This window comes from Passer domesticus, chromosome 27, assembly GCF_036417665.1.
Source record: "Passer domesticus isolate bPasDom1 chromosome 27, bPasDom1.hap1, whole genome shotgun sequence".
Lineage (NCBI taxonomy): Eukaryota > Metazoa > Chordata > Aves > Passeriformes > Passeridae > Passer > Passer domesticus.
The window spans coordinates 4606977-4626093 of record NC_087500.1 but is presented as its reverse complement, the minus strand read 5'-3'; the positions used below and the strand labels follow the sequence as shown (position 1 = coordinate 4626093).

At 48.4% G+C, this 19117-nt stretch overlaps 2 protein-coding genes and 1 long non-coding RNA gene across 4 annotated transcripts; 2 read left to right on the top strand and 1 right to left on the bottom strand.

Moving 5' to 3' along the window:
• Positions 1-336: 336 nt before the first annotated feature.
• On the top strand, positions 337-5175 carry HOXB9 (homeobox B9). Its single transcript, XM_064399636.1, is given in 4 exon segments — positions 337-504; positions 507-577; positions 639-697; positions 4940-5175. Coding segments are annotated over 4 exon segments (534 nt in total).
• Positions 5176-8710: 3535 nt separating this feature from the next.
• On the bottom strand, positions 8711-16787 carry LOC135286711 (uncharacterized). The gene is made up of 3 exons (XR_010350805.1): positions 16551-16787; positions 10033-10120; positions 8711-9352 (listed from the first exon to the last, which is right to left on the bottom strand). It is a non-coding gene; the product is annotated as an uncharacterized LOC135286711 (long non-coding RNA).
• On the top strand, positions 14368-16847 carry HOXB8 (homeobox B8). Of its 2 annotated transcripts, none has more exons than XM_064399872.1 (2): positions 14368-15786; positions 16468-16847. In XM_064399872.1, exons 1-2 carry the CDS (start codon positions 15366-15368, stop codon positions 16770-16772), a joined length of 726 nt encoding a protein of 241 aa, XP_064255942.1. In that variant the 5' UTR covers positions 14368-15365; the 3' UTR covers positions 16773-16847. The 2 variants fall into 2 exon arrangements, with proteins under 2 accessions (XP_064255942.1, XP_064255943.1); XM_064399873.1 differs by having other exon boundaries at positions 16465-16847.
• The last annotated feature ends 2270 nt before the right edge of the window (positions 16848-19117 follow it).

Here is a 19117-nt window from a genome sequence, read left to right as displayed (position 1 = left end):
AATTTTAAAAATTGGAATTATTTTAGGATTTTTTTTTTATTTAAGATTTTAATTTTTTTTATTTAGGATTTTTTTATTATTATTTTAGGATATTTTTTTTTATTTTAATTTTTTTTTATTTAGGATTTTTTTATTATTATTTTAGGATAATTTTTTAAATATTTTAATTTTTTTTAATTTAGGATTTTTTAATCATTATTTTAGGATTTTTTTTTTTTTTTTTTAAGATTTTAATTTTTTTTTTTAAATTTTAGGCGCTTCCCCCCAATACACTTTCCCCCACTTCGGGCGGCGCTGCCCCCGCTCCCCTCCCCGCGCCCCGGATGATGTCTGACCATGTCCATCTCCGGCACCCTCAGCAATTACTACGTGGACTCGCTCATCGGCCCCGACGGCGAGGACTCCCCTCCCCTAAATTCCCGCCGCCCTTCGCGGCGCCCCGCGCCCCCCGCGGAGCCGCTGGAGTTCCCCTCGTGCAGCTTCCAGCCCAAGGCGGCCGCGCTCCGGGCCCCGCGTGGGCTCCGCTGCCCGCCGCCTTCCCCGCGCTGCTCCCCGCCGCCCGCGCGCGGCTGGCCCGGCCCCGCGCAGCCCCCGCACGGCCCCGCGGCCGAGCCCCCGCGGACCCCCGGGCCCGGGAGAGGCTTCGCGGACAATAAACTCTGCGAGGGAGCCGAGGACAAAGACGGGAGAGATCAAAGTAAGCGCGGGGGGGCTTCAAAGCGGGGAGCGCGGGCGCGGGGGGGAAATGGGGGGCGGAAAGGTGAAAATCGGGGCTGGGGAGGGAGGGGAGGGAGGGCAGGGGAGGGGGAGGGAGGGAAGAGAAATAAAATCCGAATTCGGGCAGGGGAAGAGGCGGCTGCGGAGAGCGGGAGGGGTGAGGCAGAGAGAGGGGGAAATGGGGGGAATGGGGGGAAAAAAAAAGGGGGGGAATGGGGAAAAATGGGGGGGAAAAAGGGGGGGAATGGGGGAAAATGGGGGGAAAGAGGTAAAATAGGGGGAGAAACAGGAGGAAAAGGGGGGAAAAGGGGGGAAACGGGAGGAAAAAGGGGGAGAAACAGGAGGAAAATGGGGGGAAAGGGGAAAAAAGGGGGAAAAGGGGGGGGAACGGGAGGAAAAAGGGGGGAAAGGGGGGAAAACGGGAGGAAAAGGGGGGGGACGGGGAAAATGGGGGGAAAAAGGGGGGAAAGGGGGGGAAAACGGGAGGAAAAAGGTAAAAAAGGGGGAGGAAAAGGGGGGAAAGGGGGGGAAAACGGGAGGAAAAGGGAGGAAAACGGGGAAAAGGGGGAGGAAAATGGGGGAAAAGGGGAAAAAACGGGGGGGGGAAAGGGGGGGAAAACGGGGGAGAATGGGAGAAAAGGGAGAAAAAGAGAGGAAAAGAGGAAAATGGGAAAAAAACGGGGGGGAAAAAGGGGGGAAAACGGGGGAAACGGGGGGAAAGGGGAAGAAAAAGGAGGAAAAGGGAGAAAATTCCGCGGCCGCGGGGGCAGAGAGGGTGAGAGAAAAAGGGGGGGGAAAAGGAAAAAGAGGAAAAATCCCCAGAAAAAAAAGTTCGCTGGGAGCGAAGCGCGGAAACGCCGCGGGGGCGGAGAGCGGGAGAGGAAAAAAAGGGAAAAAATGGGGAAAAAGAGGAAAAATCTAGGGGGAAAAAGTTCAGCGGGGCCCGCGGAGGTTCCCGCGCTGCCCCCGCGGCTCTGCCGGCGCTTCCTGGCGGCCGCGCAGTTGATTTGTGCTGTTAATTGTTTGTTGATTAATCGCGGGGCCGAGTGCTCCAAGTCACGCTCCTTCCCTGGGTTAAAAAAACCCTGGAGAAGGAGGGAGGGGTTGGAGTTAATTAGCTTTATATCCGCTTTTATATCGGTTTTATATCGGCTTTATATCGGTTTTATATCGGTTTTATATCAGTTTTTATATCAGTTTTATATCGGTTTTATATCAGTTTTTATTCGTGGTTTAGCCAGACTGGGGAAATGTTCAGCTCCAGCTTTTTCCGCCTGAAATACGGATTAAAAATAATAATAATAATCCTCCTGGGGGGCACTTAATGCTATTAATAATATTATTATTATTATTATTTTTAATGATAATCTGGGGTTGGAGCGGCGCTGTCACCTCCCGCTGTCACTTGGTGACCCCGCAGCCCTTTCGCCTTCCCGGGAAAGATTTTTCCATAAAAAACCCCGAATTTTTCTACAAAAAACCAAAATTTTTCCATAAAACCCCCGATTTTTCCCAGCCTGGCAGAGCAGCAGCGCCTGCCGGGCCAAGATTCCCATTTTTCCCCCTTTAAATGAACTTTTTTTCCCATTAAAAGCAGAAATTATTCTCTCCCCCCTCGCGATTTCCTCTTGCAGGGCGTTCTGGTGGCGCTTTTTTTTTTCCTTTTTTTAATTTACTTTTAATTTATTTTCCTTTTTTCCCCTATCATTGAACTCGCCCGCAGCCACAAAAAAGAAAAGTCCTTTTCTCTTGTGCTGGGCAGAGATCCAGAACAAACTCAGGCCTGGCTGTGAATGAGCGGGGCAAACCAAACACCCGAAAATGGAACTTTTTGTCCCAAAATAATCGCTGGTAAAGCCTGGGCGCGCTCTGGTTTCCGCGTGGTTTATTTTTTTTATTTAAATAATAATTGAATTTCGGGCTGTTTGGCAGCGAGTCCTGGCGCAGATTTCCCCATTTCCCTTTTTTTAAAATTATTTATTTTTTGTTTCTCCCTGATGAATCCCTGCCTGGAAGCTGCTCATTCATTTTACTGGATTTTAAAGAAAATAAAAACCAAAATAAAAAAGGTGCCAGGACCTCTCCCCGCTCTCCTTCCTGCTCGGGGATTTGCGAGCAGCGAAGGAATAAAATCACATTTTAACGCCCCAAAATGCCCCAAAGTCGCCGATCTAAAGGATGGCGAGCAGGATTAACAATATCAATTATTAACAGCTTTCCTCCTCTTCAATAATTAATTCTGCATATTTGATCGAGGCAATTACGGGGAGGAAAGAGCAAAACCTGGCGGGGCGGGACTGCCGCTGGATGATTATTATTTTATTTCTTTTTAAATGGGAAATATTCAATATATTGATTTTTTAATAGAGATTTTTCACCACCTCGGCCTCTGCCAGCGGGGTGGAGTTTTGCTCCCAAAATTTCGTGAATCCCTCCCCTCCCCTGATGGAAAAAAATTCCCAAAATTCCCAAAATAGCCTTTTTTAAAAAAATTATTATTCCACCATTGCCACGCAGCTTCTCCCACCCGCGAGCGTGACTGGTGGGCTTTTATTTATTTTTAATTTAAATTATTTTATTTATTTATTTATTTATTTATTTATTTATAGTTTTATTTATTTATTTATCCATTCATCCATTTATTTTCATTACTTTAAAATTTTCTTGCTTTCACTTTTAATTCTATCCCTTTATCATTTTATTTCATTTTCTTTTTTTAAATTAATTGTCATACTTGTTAAAAAAATAAAATTTAATTCATTATTTATTTGTTTTTTTTTTTTTACATTTATTTGGGTTTTTTTGGCTCTGGGTGAGGCTGTCCAGGCCTCCGGCCGCAGCTCCCAGAGGGAGTTTGTGGCAGCCAGAGAGGTTTTTTTTGGGCCAAAAAATAATTTAAAAAATTGAAATTGTCAGGATTTATTCGGGGAAATCCCCTGCGGGTCTCCCCGCCCTGAGGGATGGGTCTGGGGGAGCAAATCCCGGGGAATGGGGAGAAAAGGGAATTTTTGGGGTTGGTTTAATTGTGTGGAGGGTGGGGAGATGGGGATGGGACCCCAAAAACCCCGGGGGACCCAAAACCGGCAGGAATGAACCCAAAACCGGCAGGAATGAACCCAAAACCCGCAGAAATTAACCCAAAACTTGCAGAAATTAACCCAAAACCGGCAGAAATGAATCCAAAACCGGCAGAAATTAACCCAAAACCCGCAGAAATTAACCTAAAACCCGCAGAAATGAACCCAAACCGGCAGAAATTAACCCAAAACCGGCAGGAATGAACCCAAAACCCGCAGGAATGAACCCAAAACTTGTAGAAATGAACCCAAAACTTGTAGAAATTAACCCCAAACTTGCAGAAATTAACCCAAAACCGGCAGAAACGAACCCAAACCCCTCCGGGGTGCACCCAAAACCTACAAAGATTCACTCAAAACTCTTAGAAATTCACCCAAAATCGCAGAAATTCACCCAAAATCACAGAAATTCACCCAAAGCTGCAGAAATCCCCCCAAACCCCTCGGGGTTCACCCCAAATTTGGGGCGCGGGGTCAGCTCCCGCGCCCCCAGTCCCAACCCCGGCTCCGGCACCGCTGGAATTTTTGGGGATTTTGGGGTTTTTTGGGGGGTTTTTCAAGTATTTTTGGGGTTTTTCAGAAGTTTTTAAAGGGGTTTATTTGAGTTTTTAAAGGTTTTTTTGGGCCTGGAGGGTTGGGATTTCAGTCGGGAGTTTGTTTTGTTTGTTCGTCTGGGGTTTTTTGGTTTGTTTTGGGTGTTTTGGTTTGGTTTGAGTTTTTATTTTGATTTTGGTTTGGCTTTGGTTTTTCGGTTGGTCGGTTCGTTTGGTTTGGCTTGGTTTCGGTTTTGGTTTTGGGGTGTTTTTTTGTTTGTTTGGGATGTTATTTTTATTTTATTTCATTTCAGTTCAGTTCAGTTCAGTTTATTTCAGTTTACTTCAGTTTATTTCAGTTTACTTCAGTTTATTTCAGTTTATTTCGGTTTATTTCAGTTTATTTCACTTTGTTTCATTTTATTTCATTTTATTTCACTTCATTTTTAATTTTTTTTCGTTTATTTTATCTCGTTTTATTTTCTTTCACCGCCCCTCCCACCACCCCCCATCCCCCTTTAAAAAACCCTTCAAAAACCCTTCAAAAACCCACTAAAAATCCAATTCACGCCTCTTTTTCCCCATTTTCCCCCATTTCCACCCGTTCCTCAGCCAACCCCGCCGCCAGCTGGCTGCAGGCGCGCTCCTCGCGCAAGAAGCGCTGCCCGTACAGCAAATTCCAGACGCTGGAGCTGGAGAAGGAATTCCTGTTCAACATGTACCTGAGCCGCGAGCGGCGGCACGAGGTGGCGCGGCTGCTGAACCTCAGCGAGCGCCAGGTCAAGATCTGGTTCCAGAACCGCCGCATGAAGATGAAGAAGATGAACAAGGAGCAGGGCAAGGAGTGAGGCCGGAGGCAGAGCCCCGAATCTCGGCGTTTTGCTCCAAACTGCCCCAAAAGCGGTGCTGCTCCTCCCCCCACGAGCTGAAATTTTGGTTATTTTCAGTTTTTAAATCACTTTTCTTCGGGAGGTGACTCGGCCCAAAGCGCGGCTCATTTTGGGACAAGGATTCAGAGGACAGAGAGGCACAGCCCCAAATCTCGGCGTTTTTCTCCAAACTGCCCCAAAAAACCAGAGCCGGATCCTCGCCCCGCGCTGTTCCAGCCGAAATTTTGGTTATTTTCAGTTTTTAAATCTCTTTTCTTCTGGAGGGAACTCCAGCGCGGCTCTTCGTGGGGCAAGGAGTGAAAGGAGACAGAGGAAGAGGCCCCAAATCTCAGAATTTATCTCCAAACTGCCCCAAAACCCAGAGCCGGATCCTCCCCACCGAGCTGTTCCGGCCGAAATTTTGGTTATTTTCAGTTTTTAAATCACTTTTCTTCGGGAGGTGACTCAGCCCAAAGCGCGGCTCCTTTTGGGACAAGGATTCAGAGGACAGAGAGGCAGAGCCCCGAATCTCGGCGTTTTTCTCCAAACTGCCCCAAAAGCGGCGCTGGGTGCGCCCCCACCGAGCTGAAATTTTGGTTATTTTCAGTTTTAAATCACTTTTCTTCGGGAGGGAACTCGGCCCAAAGTGCGGCTCTTCGTGGGGCAAGGATTCAGAGGACAGAGAGGCACAGCCCCAAATCTCGGCGTTTTGCTCCAAACTGCCCCAAAACCCAGAGCCGGATCCTCGCCCCGCGCTGTTCCAGCCGAAATTTTGGTTATTTTCAGTTTTTAAATCACTTTTCTTCTGGAGGGAGCTCCAGCGCGGCTCTTCGTGGGGCAAGGAGTGAAAGGAGACAGAGGCAGAGGCCCCAAATCTCAGAATTTATCTCCAAACTGCCCCAAAAGCGGCGCTGGGTGCGCCCCCACCGAGCTGTTCCGGCTGAAGTTTTGGTTATTTTCAGTTTTTAAATCTCTTTTCTTCGGGAGGGAACTCCAGCGCGGCTCTTCGTGGGGCAAGGAGTGAAAGGAGACAGAGGAAGAGGCCCCAAATCTCAGAATTTATCTCCAAACTGCCCCAAAAGCGGCCCTGGATCCTCCCCACCGAGCTGTTCCGGCTGAAGTTTTGGTTATTTTAAATTTCAAATCTCTTTTCTTCTGGAGGGAACTCCAGCGCGGCTCTTCGTGGGGCAAGGAGTGGCGGGACGGAGAGGCAGAGCCCCAAATCTCAGAATTTATCTCCAAACTGCCCCAAAAACCAGAGCCGGACCCTCGCCCCGCGCTGTTCCGGCTGAATTTTTGGTTATTTTCAATTTTAAATCACTTTTCTTCGGGAGGGAACTCCAGCGCGGCTCCCTGTGGGACAAGGAATCAGAGGACAGAGAGGCACAGCCCCAAATCTCAGCTTTTTTCTCCAAACTGCCCCAAAAAGCAGCGCCGGATCCTCCCCCAGTCCCAGCTCGGCCGTTCCAGCTGAAATTTTGGTTATTTTCGTGTTTTAAATCCTTTTTCTTCTTCCTGAGGTAACTCAGCGCAAGGCCCGGCCCTTTTTGGGACGAGGAGTGACAGAGACAGAGACCGAGGCCCCAAATCTCAGCGTTTTTCCCCAAAATCCAGCTCCGGATCCTCCCCAGTCCCAGCTCGGCTGCTCCAAAATCTGAAATTTTGATTATTTTCACTTTTTAAATCCCTTCCGAAGAGAACTCAGCCCAAAGGCCCTTTTGGAGTTCATTTCTTTTCCTGTTTCCTTTTTGGGGCTCGTTTCTCTTCCCGTTTCCTTTTTCCCCTTCCCCCCAGTGTCAGAACAACTTTTCCCCCTTTTTTATTTAATTTTCCCCCCCAAAAATAAAAAAATAACCCCGACCCCAAACCGGCCACCCCCAAACCTCCCCGTTCTTTCTTTTCCCCACGCACGGACAGAGATTTGGGATTTTTCCCCCCAATTCCCCCACCCCGAACCCCCCCAGACGCTCCCGCGGTGGCCGAGCACCCAGACGATTTAATTAAACTGCTGCAGGACAGACACATTCATTAAGGCTCGCCTTTAATTACACCCAACAAATCACCTGCCAGCTCCAGCCCGGGGTCGCCGCTCCTTGCCAGCCCCGATTTGGGGTCCCCCCCCGGTTTTTTCCCCTCAATATTTCATTTTTTTGCTCGGTTCGCCGTGCAGAATTGGAATTATTCGGCGGAGTTTGGACGGCGGCCGAACTGGGACTCGGAGGAAAAGTTCCGCGGGATCTTTTTTGGGGCAGGAACGGCCGGTTTTGGGTGGGGAGGAGAGAAAAGGGAGAGGGGAAGGGAGAGGGGGGAGCGCGGGGCGCCCCCCGAGCCGCCTGGTCAATGATTCAGGGGAGAGAGAAAAGGGCGGAAGAACCCCCGCCAGGGCACCCCCAGCTTCTGAGGGAAGAGGAAGAACGGGATTTTCTAGGTTAAAAATTAAAAAAGAACAAAAACTAAATAAAAAAAAAAAAGAAGAAACGATTAAAAAATGCACAAAAATAAAACAAAAAAACAAAGAAAAACAAACTACCTTAGTGGAGCTTTCAGGGAGGGGCCGCTCGTTCCTAGCGCTCGATATTTATAATTTATTGAGGATTTTGGGGACTTTTTTCCTGGAGCTGCTGCAGAGATAAAAGCGCCAAGCCCAGCCCGGCTTTTTTTTTTCTTTTATTCTTTTTTTTTAATTGTTATTTTTGACGACTCGGACTCTCCGCGCTCGGGCTCGGGGTGGCCCCGCGGGGTTTTGGGGTCGCCGAGGTTTCCCCGCGAGCTCCATCCTCATCCTCCCCGGCGCGCCGAGGCCGCAGCGCGGATCCCGGGCGGGATTTGGGGTTTTTTGCTCTCTTTAGGGACAGATTTGGGGTTGGGGGAGGGCGGGGGCGGGGGGGTTAGTTCAGCTCGGTTCCTGTTGTGACCCGTGTTTCGTGCTCGTGTTTCTGTCAGTGCTGGAGCTCGTGTTCTCTCTCTGCCGTGGCTTTTTCTCGCTCTTTTTAAGATATTTTTTAATTTTTTTAAAGTTCTCGGAAGAGTTTTGCGGTTGGTAGTGGCCGGGAAAAACCCGAAAAATGGAATGAAAAATAGAAATTAATCTCTCCACTCGGCTCCGTGCGAGGAATTTGGAGTTTGAGGCGTCCCAGGGGCTCCGGGATATGGACGGGGGGGGAAAAAGGAGAAAAATGCAGAAAAAGTGAGAAAAAATGAGAAAAAAGCAGAAAAAAGCAGAAAAAAAAAGCAGGAAAAAGCAGGAAAAAGCAGAAAAAAGCAGAAAAAAAGCAGAAAAAAGCAGAAAAAAAAGCAGAAAAAAGCAGAAAAAAAGCAGGAAAAAAGCAGAAAAAAGCAGAAAAAAAAGCAGAAAAAAGCAGAAAAACCCCATTTTTTCCTGCAGTTTATCAGGAGGAACCAGCGCAAATCTGGCGGCAGCGATAGCGAGGATTCGCGGATTTGCATTTTTGCAAACCGCTCCTGCATTTTTTGTCTGGGTTTTTTTTCTGCATTTTTTTTCCTTCCCCTCCCTCCTCGATCCCGAGATAAAACCCGCGGAGCTGCGCTGAAATTTCCGCCGCTCCAAACCCTCTCAAAAAGGGTTAAAAAACCCAAAAAAAACCCCCCAAAAACCCCAAAAAACCCCAAAAAACCCCAAATTCTCTCCCCGCCTTGAAGAGAAACCAGAGCTGGAGGGTTTCAGACAATTCCCCAGAAAACTGTTCGGGTTTTTGGGTTCATTTTTTGGGTTTTCCTCGTGTAAAACTTTCCATCCTGCTCCTGGGGGCTCCAAATTTAACCCTTCTGCTGCCGGCGGGAGTTCAGCGCCACCAAACTCCGCTCTGGGTTTAAAATCCCAACTAAAAAAATTCCATTTTTGAGGCGTTTCGAGCTGCGGGCAGCAGGAAGATTTCTCTAAATGCCGATTTATTTTTTGAAAACCCTGCGATTAAATGAAATAAAACGGGTGGGAAATGATGCTTGAGCGGGGCGGGATTTTTCCAGCTCGGTTTGGTGAATCCTCCACGTCTCCAGCGGAGCTCGGATTTGCCCAAATCCTCTTTATTTTCATTTCCAGACGCGTTTTCCACGAGTTCCTCGATGTTTTGCGACCCCATCGGCCACCGGGATTTAGGAAGTTGGTTTTTTTTTTCTCACTTTCCTTAGAGTTGTGCTAAAGAGCAGATATTTTTAAGATGACGATTATGAGGTTCTTTGAGAATAGAATTGAAGATGTTAGCTGGTTTTATTAGGAAATAATCTTAAAAAATAAAAAAGAAAAAAAAAAAAGGAAATGTTGGGGAAATTGTTTTCTGTAGCATCACCCGGATGTATTTTCCAGAGATGTTTGAATGCTCCAGAATAAAAACCGATTTTAGAACAACGAGCAGAGCTGTCCTTGTGTTCCTCACCCCAATTCTGGAATTATTCCCGCCGTGGCTTCCTGGGGTTTTTTTGGGTTCAGGTCTCCAAAAATCAGCCCAGGAGAAGTGGAAATGATTCCACTCCGGAGCAGCAAGAGTTTGCTGGGTCCCGCCCGAGCTTGGGCCTTTTCTGACGCTTTATTTTGGATGTAATTTTAAATTCTGAACCCCGAGGCCGTGGCTGCGCCTCCCCTTTGCTCGCGGGTTTATTTCTCATTTTTGGCTTTTCCATTCCTTCATTCCCGCCCCGGCCCGGGGGGGAAAAGGCTCTGAGTGGATTTTCCGCCTTTCCTCGCTTTATTCCCCCCTCGCCCAAGGAAAAACTTCCCCCGAGAAGATGAAAAAAAACCCCAAAAATCCCCAAAAAGTCCCCAAACCCCCCAAAAACCCCAACGGGGAAACCCCACCCGCTCTCCCCGCCCGGCGTCACCTCGGGTTTCCTTTTTCCAGGAGCGATTCCTGCGATTCCCTCCCGAAATTCCTGTGACGTTTTATCGCTCACGAAGCCCCGCGAGCGCCTGGGAAGTGGTTTTATATTAAAAAAAAAAAAAATTAAAAATTAAAATGATGACAATTAAGAAGCGCCAAGCCAAGCCCGAGTCCTGCTGAGCCCCGCAGGAAACAGGTACGAGAAGCAGAGCTCGGAATCCCCTTCCCACTAATTTTTAACAAAATGGGCCGCTCTAAAGGGCAATATTTCACTTCTTAAGGGGGAAAAAAGGGGAAAAAAAAATCTCCTTTCTTTGGGGCAGCCCTGAAAAGAAAACAAAAGAAGAAGGAAGAATTTTGGGGCTTGCGGAGGGAAGGGAGAGAAAGGGAAGGAACTTGTCATAAAGAAAGGAAAATCCAGCGCAGTGTGCTGCCATAAAAGAATATGACCGCTATAAAAGTTTATAGGGTATAAATTTCTGAAGGTTAAGGAACTGAGCGGCTGTAAAGGAAACAGCACAAGGAAACTTTCAGGAACTCCTAAATTACTCCAAGGAGCCGGGAGCGCGGGGAAGCCCAGCGCGGAAGGGCTCACCCGCTTCCCCTCTTTTGCCTTTTATTTCTCTTTTCTTTTCCTCCTTTTCTTGTTTTTTCACCTAGGGAGAGGCATCTCAAAAAATCAGAATTGTGGGGGGGAAAAAATATAAAAGGTGGGGAGGGACTTTTGTTAATTTTTTCTTCTCTTGCAGATGCCGTGAAAATCCAGCGCTCGGGATGATCCCCTTTGTTCTTTTTTTTTTGTTTCCCTTTTTTTTTTTTTTTTTACCCTTTTTTTTTCTCTCTTTAAAGCAATTCCAGGCCTGCACACAACAACAACAACGCACGCACAGGAGGCACCCCCAGCGCTCGCACCCTCCAAGTTCTGGCGAGACGTCTGGGCTGGGGAAGCTCTTGATGACTTTACAGCCCCCCCTCGCCCCCCGGGCAGCAGAATGACCAATTGTTTAGTCTCGGAATTTGAAACAATAGCTCGTTTCAGGAGCGAAACCACTTCGCCTCTTTTTTTATTTTTTTTTTTTTATAATTTTTACTTTTTTATTGCCGCACTTGGAGAAAACTCCCGCGCGGCGAGGGCGGAGAGGCGACAAAAAATCCATTCTCATTTCCCCCCTCTTTCCCTCCCTCGCCTCCTTCCCTTTTTTTACATTTTTTGCGCTGTTTCATCCTCGCAGCGCGGAGCGGCGGTTTGAATTTTGGTGTTTTTTTCCCGTTTTTTGGGTTTTTCCCCCGGCTGGAGCGCCGCTGCAGTTCCGCGCGCGGCCGCGAGGTGGAGCCGTTGCTCCACGCTAGAGGCGCGAGCGCCGCGAGCCCATTAGGTAAAATATTGGGTTAATTATCGCTGTTTTGCCCATTTTACAGCTCACATCTCCTCTTTTTCTAAATTATGCCAGGCTGGGAAGGGAAAAAAACACCGCGGCAAGGCGGCGGCAGAGCCGCGGTGAGAGGTGGGGCGCGCATCTCCGCTAAATGTTCGTTTAAAAGGGAATAAAAAAGAGCCGGGTTTTGTTTTCTGCTGCTCTGGGGGTGGGAGGACAGCTGAAATTACCCCAAGCCCGCAGATTTACGTTTGCAGGGTTGAAAAAAGAGAGCGGCTGGAAGATTTCGGGGAGAAAGGGACGCGCAGAACCGGGACAATATTTTTCCTCTCGGCCATTAGGATGATCTGCGCTTTCCCCGCTCGATATTTTATGTGTTTTATAATCCCAACCACCGCAGGGAAAAAAAAAAAAAAAGAAAACAAAAGAAAAAAAAAAACAAACAACTCAAGCATGCAACAAAACAAGAGCATTTGTTTCTTTTAGAAGTTGAGCCACTCATTTCTGGCGTGGCTGCCCCATCTTTGGGCAGGGCTGATGCTCTTCGCTCGAATTCTTCACTTTAACAGCTTCAGAAATATTTTTTTAAAATGCCACAAACGAGTAAATGAACCCAAAATGCTCTTAAACCACCCGGGTTTGGGGTACATATAAATACACCCCTGATGCGGCGGCAAAAATGTCAAAAAATGTCAACTTTTAACTCCACCAGTTCACTTTGATTTTGGCCTTTGATTCCTCAGAATTACGAGGCAAAAAAAAATTGACTCAGATGTTGTAATTCTCCCGCTACAAACGCGGCAATAATTTCAAGATGGGTTTTCTTTCAAATTGGTACAAACGGGTTTTTTTCCCTGAGTGAGAATTGCTCCCGAGTTCCACCAGAAACCGCTCCCGCCGCTCCAAAAACCGAGATTTTGGGTGAGGGCGGATCAATTCAAACCCACACGCAGCAGCCCAGGGTGGGAAATCTCATTTGAAGAGGCAAAGTTTGGGCATCTCGAGGCTCCGTTTCAACGCCCCGGCGTGAAATACGAGCGCAAACAGAAACAAATGAGCGAAATGAAGAAAAATCTGGCCCCTGTGCATTGGGCGAGAGCAGAGCGGAGCAAACTTGAGGTTCAGCGAGGAAAGGCTTTGAGGCTCTTTCATTTTTTTATTTTTTTTTCCTTATGAATTCCCAATAAATCTTTCCTGCGCCGGCTGTTTATAAATTATCTCTCCCCGACACCCACGCCGCGCTCTCGCGCCGGCCCCGCTCGCTTTTCCTTGGGATGGAAACATTTTCCTTTCATCGGGAGCCGAGGCCGGCGCGGCGGTGATTTAGGATCAGCCGTTGATTTCGGGCTTTGCTGACTCCCGGAGCACCCAAACCCCTTCTCACTTGAGCAAAACCTTCCCTTCCCACCACAACTTCCCGGCTCCGCCAGTCCCTGCCCTTTCCCCCTTCCCAAACTTCGGGAGCACCCACAGCAGGAGAAACTTCTGCTGGAAAATCACTTTTCTCCATTCCGTTTTAATTTTTTTCTTTTTTTTTCCTCCCTCCCCTGGATATTCCGGCATCCCCCTTGGCCAGGTTACAAAGCTCTGTTTACTCCTCTGCACCATTTTTATGTCGCGCGATGAAACCCAAAATCTGCTCGATCGGCAATAAAAGTGGGGAGAAAAAAGAAAATGTTAACTCGTCTTTTAGAGGGGCGAAAAAAGCCTTAATTATAGCGCCGCAAGTACTCCAGCAGCAATAATTACTGGGAAAGGCTCTTAGGCTCGGCTGGAATTATCCCTGCGCAAAATAAAGGAAGAGTATTTACTTAAATTATTTCTCAAAGGATGGGTTTAAAGTTTTATTCCGTTGCTATCTTTGTTTTCTTTCTTTTTTTTTCCCTCTTCCTTTCTGCCTTCCTGCCTTTCCCCACTGATAATTTCAGTGAGGATTTTTAATTTTTTTTTTAAGCCAAGGTAGAAGAGCGGAAATATTTCAACTTTTCCCTCTTTTCTCGTGCGGTGGAGGTTGAATTTTGTCCCTCAGCCGGAGGCGGGCGGGAGCCGAACCCTCCTAAAATTCACTTTTTGCGCCCAGCCCCGCTCAGACGGAGGCGGTGGGGAAACAGCAGAAACAGGCAGGGAAAAGCGGGGAAAAAACCCGAAATTGAGGTGGGAAAAGAGAGGCTGGGAAGGAAAACCCAGGCGGAATTGCGGGGGGCTCTGGGGGGGGCGCGGGTCGTTATTAACTGAGAAACGTCTGGGTAATATTTGCTGACTGCGAGAAATGAATTTCCAAATCTACCCCCTGTGTGTTCCGGCGGTGGAAAATTGCAGCGCTGGCATCCGAGGGGCAACTTTGGCTCGGCTGTTACCAAACGCCAATAAAAGAGAAAAGCTTCTCGCTCCTCTCCCCCGTCCCCGTCCCCCCGGGTTTTTCCCTGGGAAGGAGTGGAGTGGTGGGGGGGGAAAAAAAAATGAAATAAAAAGGAATGAAATAAAAAAGAACGGAATGAAAAGGGATGGGATAAAAAGGGATGGGATAAAAAGGGATGGGATAAAAAGGGATGGGATAAAAAGGGATGGGATAAAGAGCTGGAAGTTCTGGGGGCGAGGTGGGAGAGGGGAGGGTCTCTGCTCTGGAGGCCGCGGAGCCGCAAATTCGGAGTTTGGAGCCACCCCGAGCGAGCCCTGGGTGAGGATGAGGAGGATGAGGAGGATGAGGAGGATGAGGAGGAGGCAGCGAGGGCGCAAAGCCGATGTTCCGGCTGGAAAAGTGACACGGTTTTAATTCAATATTGACACCTCCGCGCCTGGCCGCGGCCGCGCAAGGCTCCAGTGCAAGGCTGGGGTTGACAGCGGCGGAGGAGCGCGCTCGTAAAACCCGAACGGCTTTTATGGAGTGCGGCATAAACAACAACAACATCCCCGGCTTTATGGCGCTTTATAGTTTGTTAAACAGTTTACGGCCTTTTTTGGGGCTATTACAAACGCAATTCCCTTCATGCGATAGTTAAACCTTTATCAATAATAAGGAAATTGATCATTAAAATGTTAAATATGACTACCTCGTTTGTTTTAAAATATGTTTAGGATAAGAAGCTGTATGATTTGATAACTTGTATTAAAATACCAATTACATTTATAGGACCTTTTAAAACTGGTAGCAATTAAATCGTGTTCTTTTACAGTTTTCCAAAGCGACCCTGACATTTAAAAAGGCTAAAACTGCCTCGTTAAAATTTTGAAATTAACGACTGCGAGCGCTCCTCTTTAATTTTCCAACACTCCCCAAAAATCAATCTTTTGGGTGGTCTAGGTACGTGATTTGTTGTGAGGCGAGCGATATCTCATTAATGGAGGTAGTTAAACATATTTAATCCGTATATTCACCCCACCTCCTCCTCCCTTCCCCTCTCCCTCTCCCTCCCTCTCCCTCTCTCGCTCCCCCTCGCTCGCTTCTCCTTCTTTATTCTCCCACACTCTTCCTTTCACAATCATGCGGTGCAGAGTCCGTGTGGAGTAAGGAGAAGCCAATAGGATGAGGTTTTGGTAATAGATGCAAATGATCATGAAAAGACACTGCAAAATATGAAACAACTCATTTGCGCTGAAGTAAATCACTGAAAACTGTTTATGAACTGGCATCTCTTCTTGGAAATGTAAAGCGAGAACTCTTTAAGTGGCGATTTTTTTTTTTTTTTTTTTTTAGGGGTGGGGGGGGAGGAAAGAATTCAATATCATGCAGGCTTAGAGTTTTGATTATATCCTCCTTTTATATTCCTGGAAATCACAAACTGTCGTTGCTTAGCATCTTAGCGCTTTCTTTTTTTGCTAATAGATTCTCGTGGTCTGGTTTGTTGTGGGGGTGATTTTTTTTTTAATATTTTTTTTTTAATTTTTTTTTTCCGCCTGCTTTAAAAAAAAAAAAAAAGGACAAGGAAAAAAAAAAAACCAACCTCTTATTGAAATTAAAATGAGCTCCTATTTTGTCAACTCACTCTTCTCCAAATACAAAACCGGCGACTCCCTGCGCCCCAATTACTATGACTGTGGCTTCGCGCAGGATCTGGGGGGCAGACCCACCGTGGTGTACGGCCCCAGCTCGGGGGGCTCCTTCCAGCCCCCGCCCCAGCTCCAGGAGTTCTACCACGGCGCCTCGTCGCTCTCCAGCTCCCCTTACCAGCAGAACCCCTGCGCCGTGGCGTGCCATGGGGACCCGGGCAACTTCTACGGCTACGAGCCCCTGCAGCGGCAGAGCCTGTTCGGAGCCCAGGAGCCCGAGCTGGTGCAGTACGCGGACTGCAAGCTCGCCGCCAGCGGCCTCGCCGAGGAGGCGGAGAGCTCGGAGCAGAGCCCTTCTCCCACCCAGCTCTTCCCCTGGATGCGACCGCAAGGTGAGGCGAGGATGGCGAGGAAGGGCGAGCCCCGCAAAGCAACCCCCAGCCCCTTTATTTTGTTTTGGTGGTGGTGGTGGTGTATTTTGCTTTTCTTTCTGTCCCCCTTCTTTGCCGGCTTTCTTTCTCTCGCTGCCTTTTTCTTCCCCCCGGTGACTGTATTTTACTGCTTTATGGGGGTAAACTTTTGCACTTGTAAATTGCTTTATAGTTTAATTACCCTGAAGGAGACCTTTTCTTCTGGGGGCTGAGCGAGCCGGGCTTTCTGTGGAAGGAAGCGTCCTTAAAGTTTATGGCACTTTTATAGCCTCAAAAAGCCCCTTCATTTTTGTTGGCCGCTCGATCCGGGCTCTCGGCCGCGCTGCCTCCCCTCTCCGGGCTGCAGCCTTTGATTTCTTCCCATTTGGGGTGTTTTTGGGGACCGGTTGTTGTGCTGGGGGTGCCGATCAGCGCGCAGAGCGCAGCTCCAGCCGGGCTGCCCGGGGTGGGCTGAGGGCGACCCCCCCTCCTCCTCTCCCTTGCCCTGGTCTCCCTCTCCCCCCAGCCCCTCTCCCCTCTGGAGCACCCTCTCCCCGCGCCCCCTGGGCTGTCGGTGCCGCTGGCCGAGCCTGGTTTATGTTTCTCTCAAGCTCCTTCTCTCGTTTTCCCCTCTCCCACCCCAACTCTGCCATCCCCCAGCAGCCGCCGGACGCAGGAGGGGGAGGCAAACCTACAGCCGCTACCAGACGCTGGAGCTGGAGAAGGAATTTCTATTTAATCCCTACCTGACCCGCAAACGGAGGATCGAGGTCTCGCATGCCCTGGGATTGACAGAGAGGCAGGTCAAAATCTGGTTCCAGAACAGGAGGATGAAATGGAAAAAGGAGAACAACAAAGACAAGTTTCCCAGCAGCAAATGCGAGCAGGAAGAACTGGAAAAACAGAAAATGGAAAGAGCCCAGGAGGTGGACGAGGAAGGGGAAGCACAGAAGGCGGACAAGAAATAAAGGGATTTTTGAGGACTGAAAGGCAAGCGCTGCTGGGGTGGAGGAGCCCCCGAGCCCCACGTTAATGGCAGTCGGTGTGAGGGAGGGGTGGGCTGGGGGGGGACACAAACAACAAACCAGAAAAACAAAGCGTAGAAAAGAGAAAAAAAGGGGGGAAAAAAAGAAAACAAAAAAAAAAAAAAAGAGAAAAACCACAAAAAAAAAAAAGAAAAAAACCCCAACCCCTTTTATTGCTGTAAAACAATATAGCTGCGAGCAGCACTTTCCCGATTCTCTTTGACACAATGCGCAGGAGGCGGGAGGCACCGGGAGCTCGCTGCCTTTTGCCAGTTATTAACTAGCGGTAGTGTAACGCAATAGCTTCTGTAAAACATGACTGTGAAATCCTCTCTCTCTCTCTGTCTTTCTCTCTGTCTCTCTCTTCTTTCCGGGGGCGTGGGGGGTGGGTTGGTTAACATAGCTTTCAGCGCTAGAGGAGTTATGTGATATTACATTTGTGCACTTTTTTAGGTTTTTTTTTTTTTTTTGGGTTTTTTAGTTCGTTATTTCCCCAGTCCTGTTTTTGGGGTTTTTTTTTGGTTTTTTGTTTTTTTTTTTTCGTGGTTTATCTGTGTGTACTGGAGGTAGCTATTGAGACAAACATCCCAACAACATGAAACTGCCTATTTATGCTATAGTTATCTCTCTCTTTCTCTCTCTTCACTTTCCCCTCCTCTTCTTTGCCTTGGTTAGGGTTTTTTTTTTTTTCTTTTTTTTTTTTAACCCAATTTTTCAATGTCTCTTCCATAAGAAAAAAAAAAGGGAAAAAAAAGAAAAAAAAAAGCGTTTTTCTCTCCTTTAGTTAGCATGCGCACAGTGAATCCAGTTGTAAAGTGATCTTTAGGTTAACTGTGAAAAAGAATGTATACTGTATACGTGAATTACTTTATTGGGGGAACTAATGCTATATTTTGTTGTTCTTTCACCACTTTGTTCTATTGTCTAAACCTGGAAGCGGCGGAAGAAAAGTTACAATAAAGTTTACAAGCGACAATTCCGTGACATCATTCTTTTCGCCCTGCTCCGCTTCCTCCTGCACCGCTGCGATAGAAAGGAAATAAAAACTCAAATTTGTGCGCGGACAAAAAGGCGAAAGCTCGGCCGGGCCGGGCAGGGCTGGGGCCGGGGAGGGGAAGGGCCCGGGGCTGCTCCTGCTCTTCCTCCTCTTCCTCCCGCTCTGACAGCTCGGGCTGCTCGCGGAGACCCCGCTGCAGGTAACCCCCGGCGCATTTCGCGGCGGTTTTGGGGCTTTTTGGGGCTTTTTGTGCAGCCCGGGGCGCTCGGGCGCTGGTGCGGCGGGGCCGGCTTTGTGCGGAGCGCAGCTGAGCCGGGGATGCTGTAACCTTGGGGAAGGAGAGAGCAGCACCAAGCCCGCACCATTGTCTGCTTTTCCTGCCTCCCGGAGTTGTTTTTGTTTTTTTTTTTGCTTTTTTCTTTCTCTCGACGCCCCCCTCCCCATCCCACCCCAGCCGGGGCCGCCGCCTCCTCGCACAGAAAAACAAAAAAATATTAAAAAGCCAAGAGTCAGCTCGGTTTTTGGGTGGTTCCTGTGCCTGGCCGGCGGAAGGCAGAGCAGGCAGCTGCTCAGCCCCGAGCCCGGCCCCGGGGGGCGCCGAACGAGGGAGCCCAGCGCTCTTTTTGTGCCCCAGCAAGGAAAGCAAAGGCCAGCTCCGTGCGCGGCTCAGAGCCCGTGGCACTGGAATAAATCAGATACAGAGCTGGGCGGCATTTGGGGGGTGGAAAAAACCCGCCTGGAACGATTAGGTATCAATGAGACATTTGTCTTTTTTTTTTTTTTTTTTTTTTTTTTTGGGGGGGGGGGGTGAGGAGGGGGCGAGGGCCGGGGGGGAGGGGAGGGAATTATGGACAGTCTGGAGAAAAAAAGTAGCTCGGAGCCGAGGAAATGGTGCGAAGGAGGGAAATTTAGACGGGATCAATAAAGGGATAAATAGAAGTCCCTTCCCTTTCCTCCAGCAGAGAGAGACCGAGAGAGCCTCGCTGGTTTGTCAGCAACGTGCTTGTAACCCCCTCCCCTTCTTCATGTTTTTTTTTTTTTTTTAATTTTTCTCCCCCCCTTTCTCCCTCGCTCCGAGCTGAAAACTGATTACAGGTTGCTTATCGACTCCAGCACAATTTCACCCCTTGCAGCAGGGATCGCGCAGGGTTTTATACGGCATCAATTATTTATCATATTTGATAAATCCAGCCGCACAGTCCCGTGCCCCCGAGGAGGGGGCGGCCCGCGATTGGCGCCGGCGCAGCCACGTGCCCGCGCGTCACCGGGGCCGGGAGGAAAAAGGCTCCTT

What these genes read in the sequence shown, in the direction of transcription:
- HOXB8 (XM_064399873.1), top strand. Translation starts at nt 15,366, where the DNA reads ATGAGCTCCTATTTTGTCAACTCACTCTTCTCCAAATACAAAACCGGC. An exon ending in CCCCTGGATGCGACCGCAAG is followed by an intron (nt 15,787 to 16,464) that starts GTGAGGCGAGGA and finishes GCCATCCCCCAG; the next exon opens with CAGCCGCCGGACGCAGGAGG.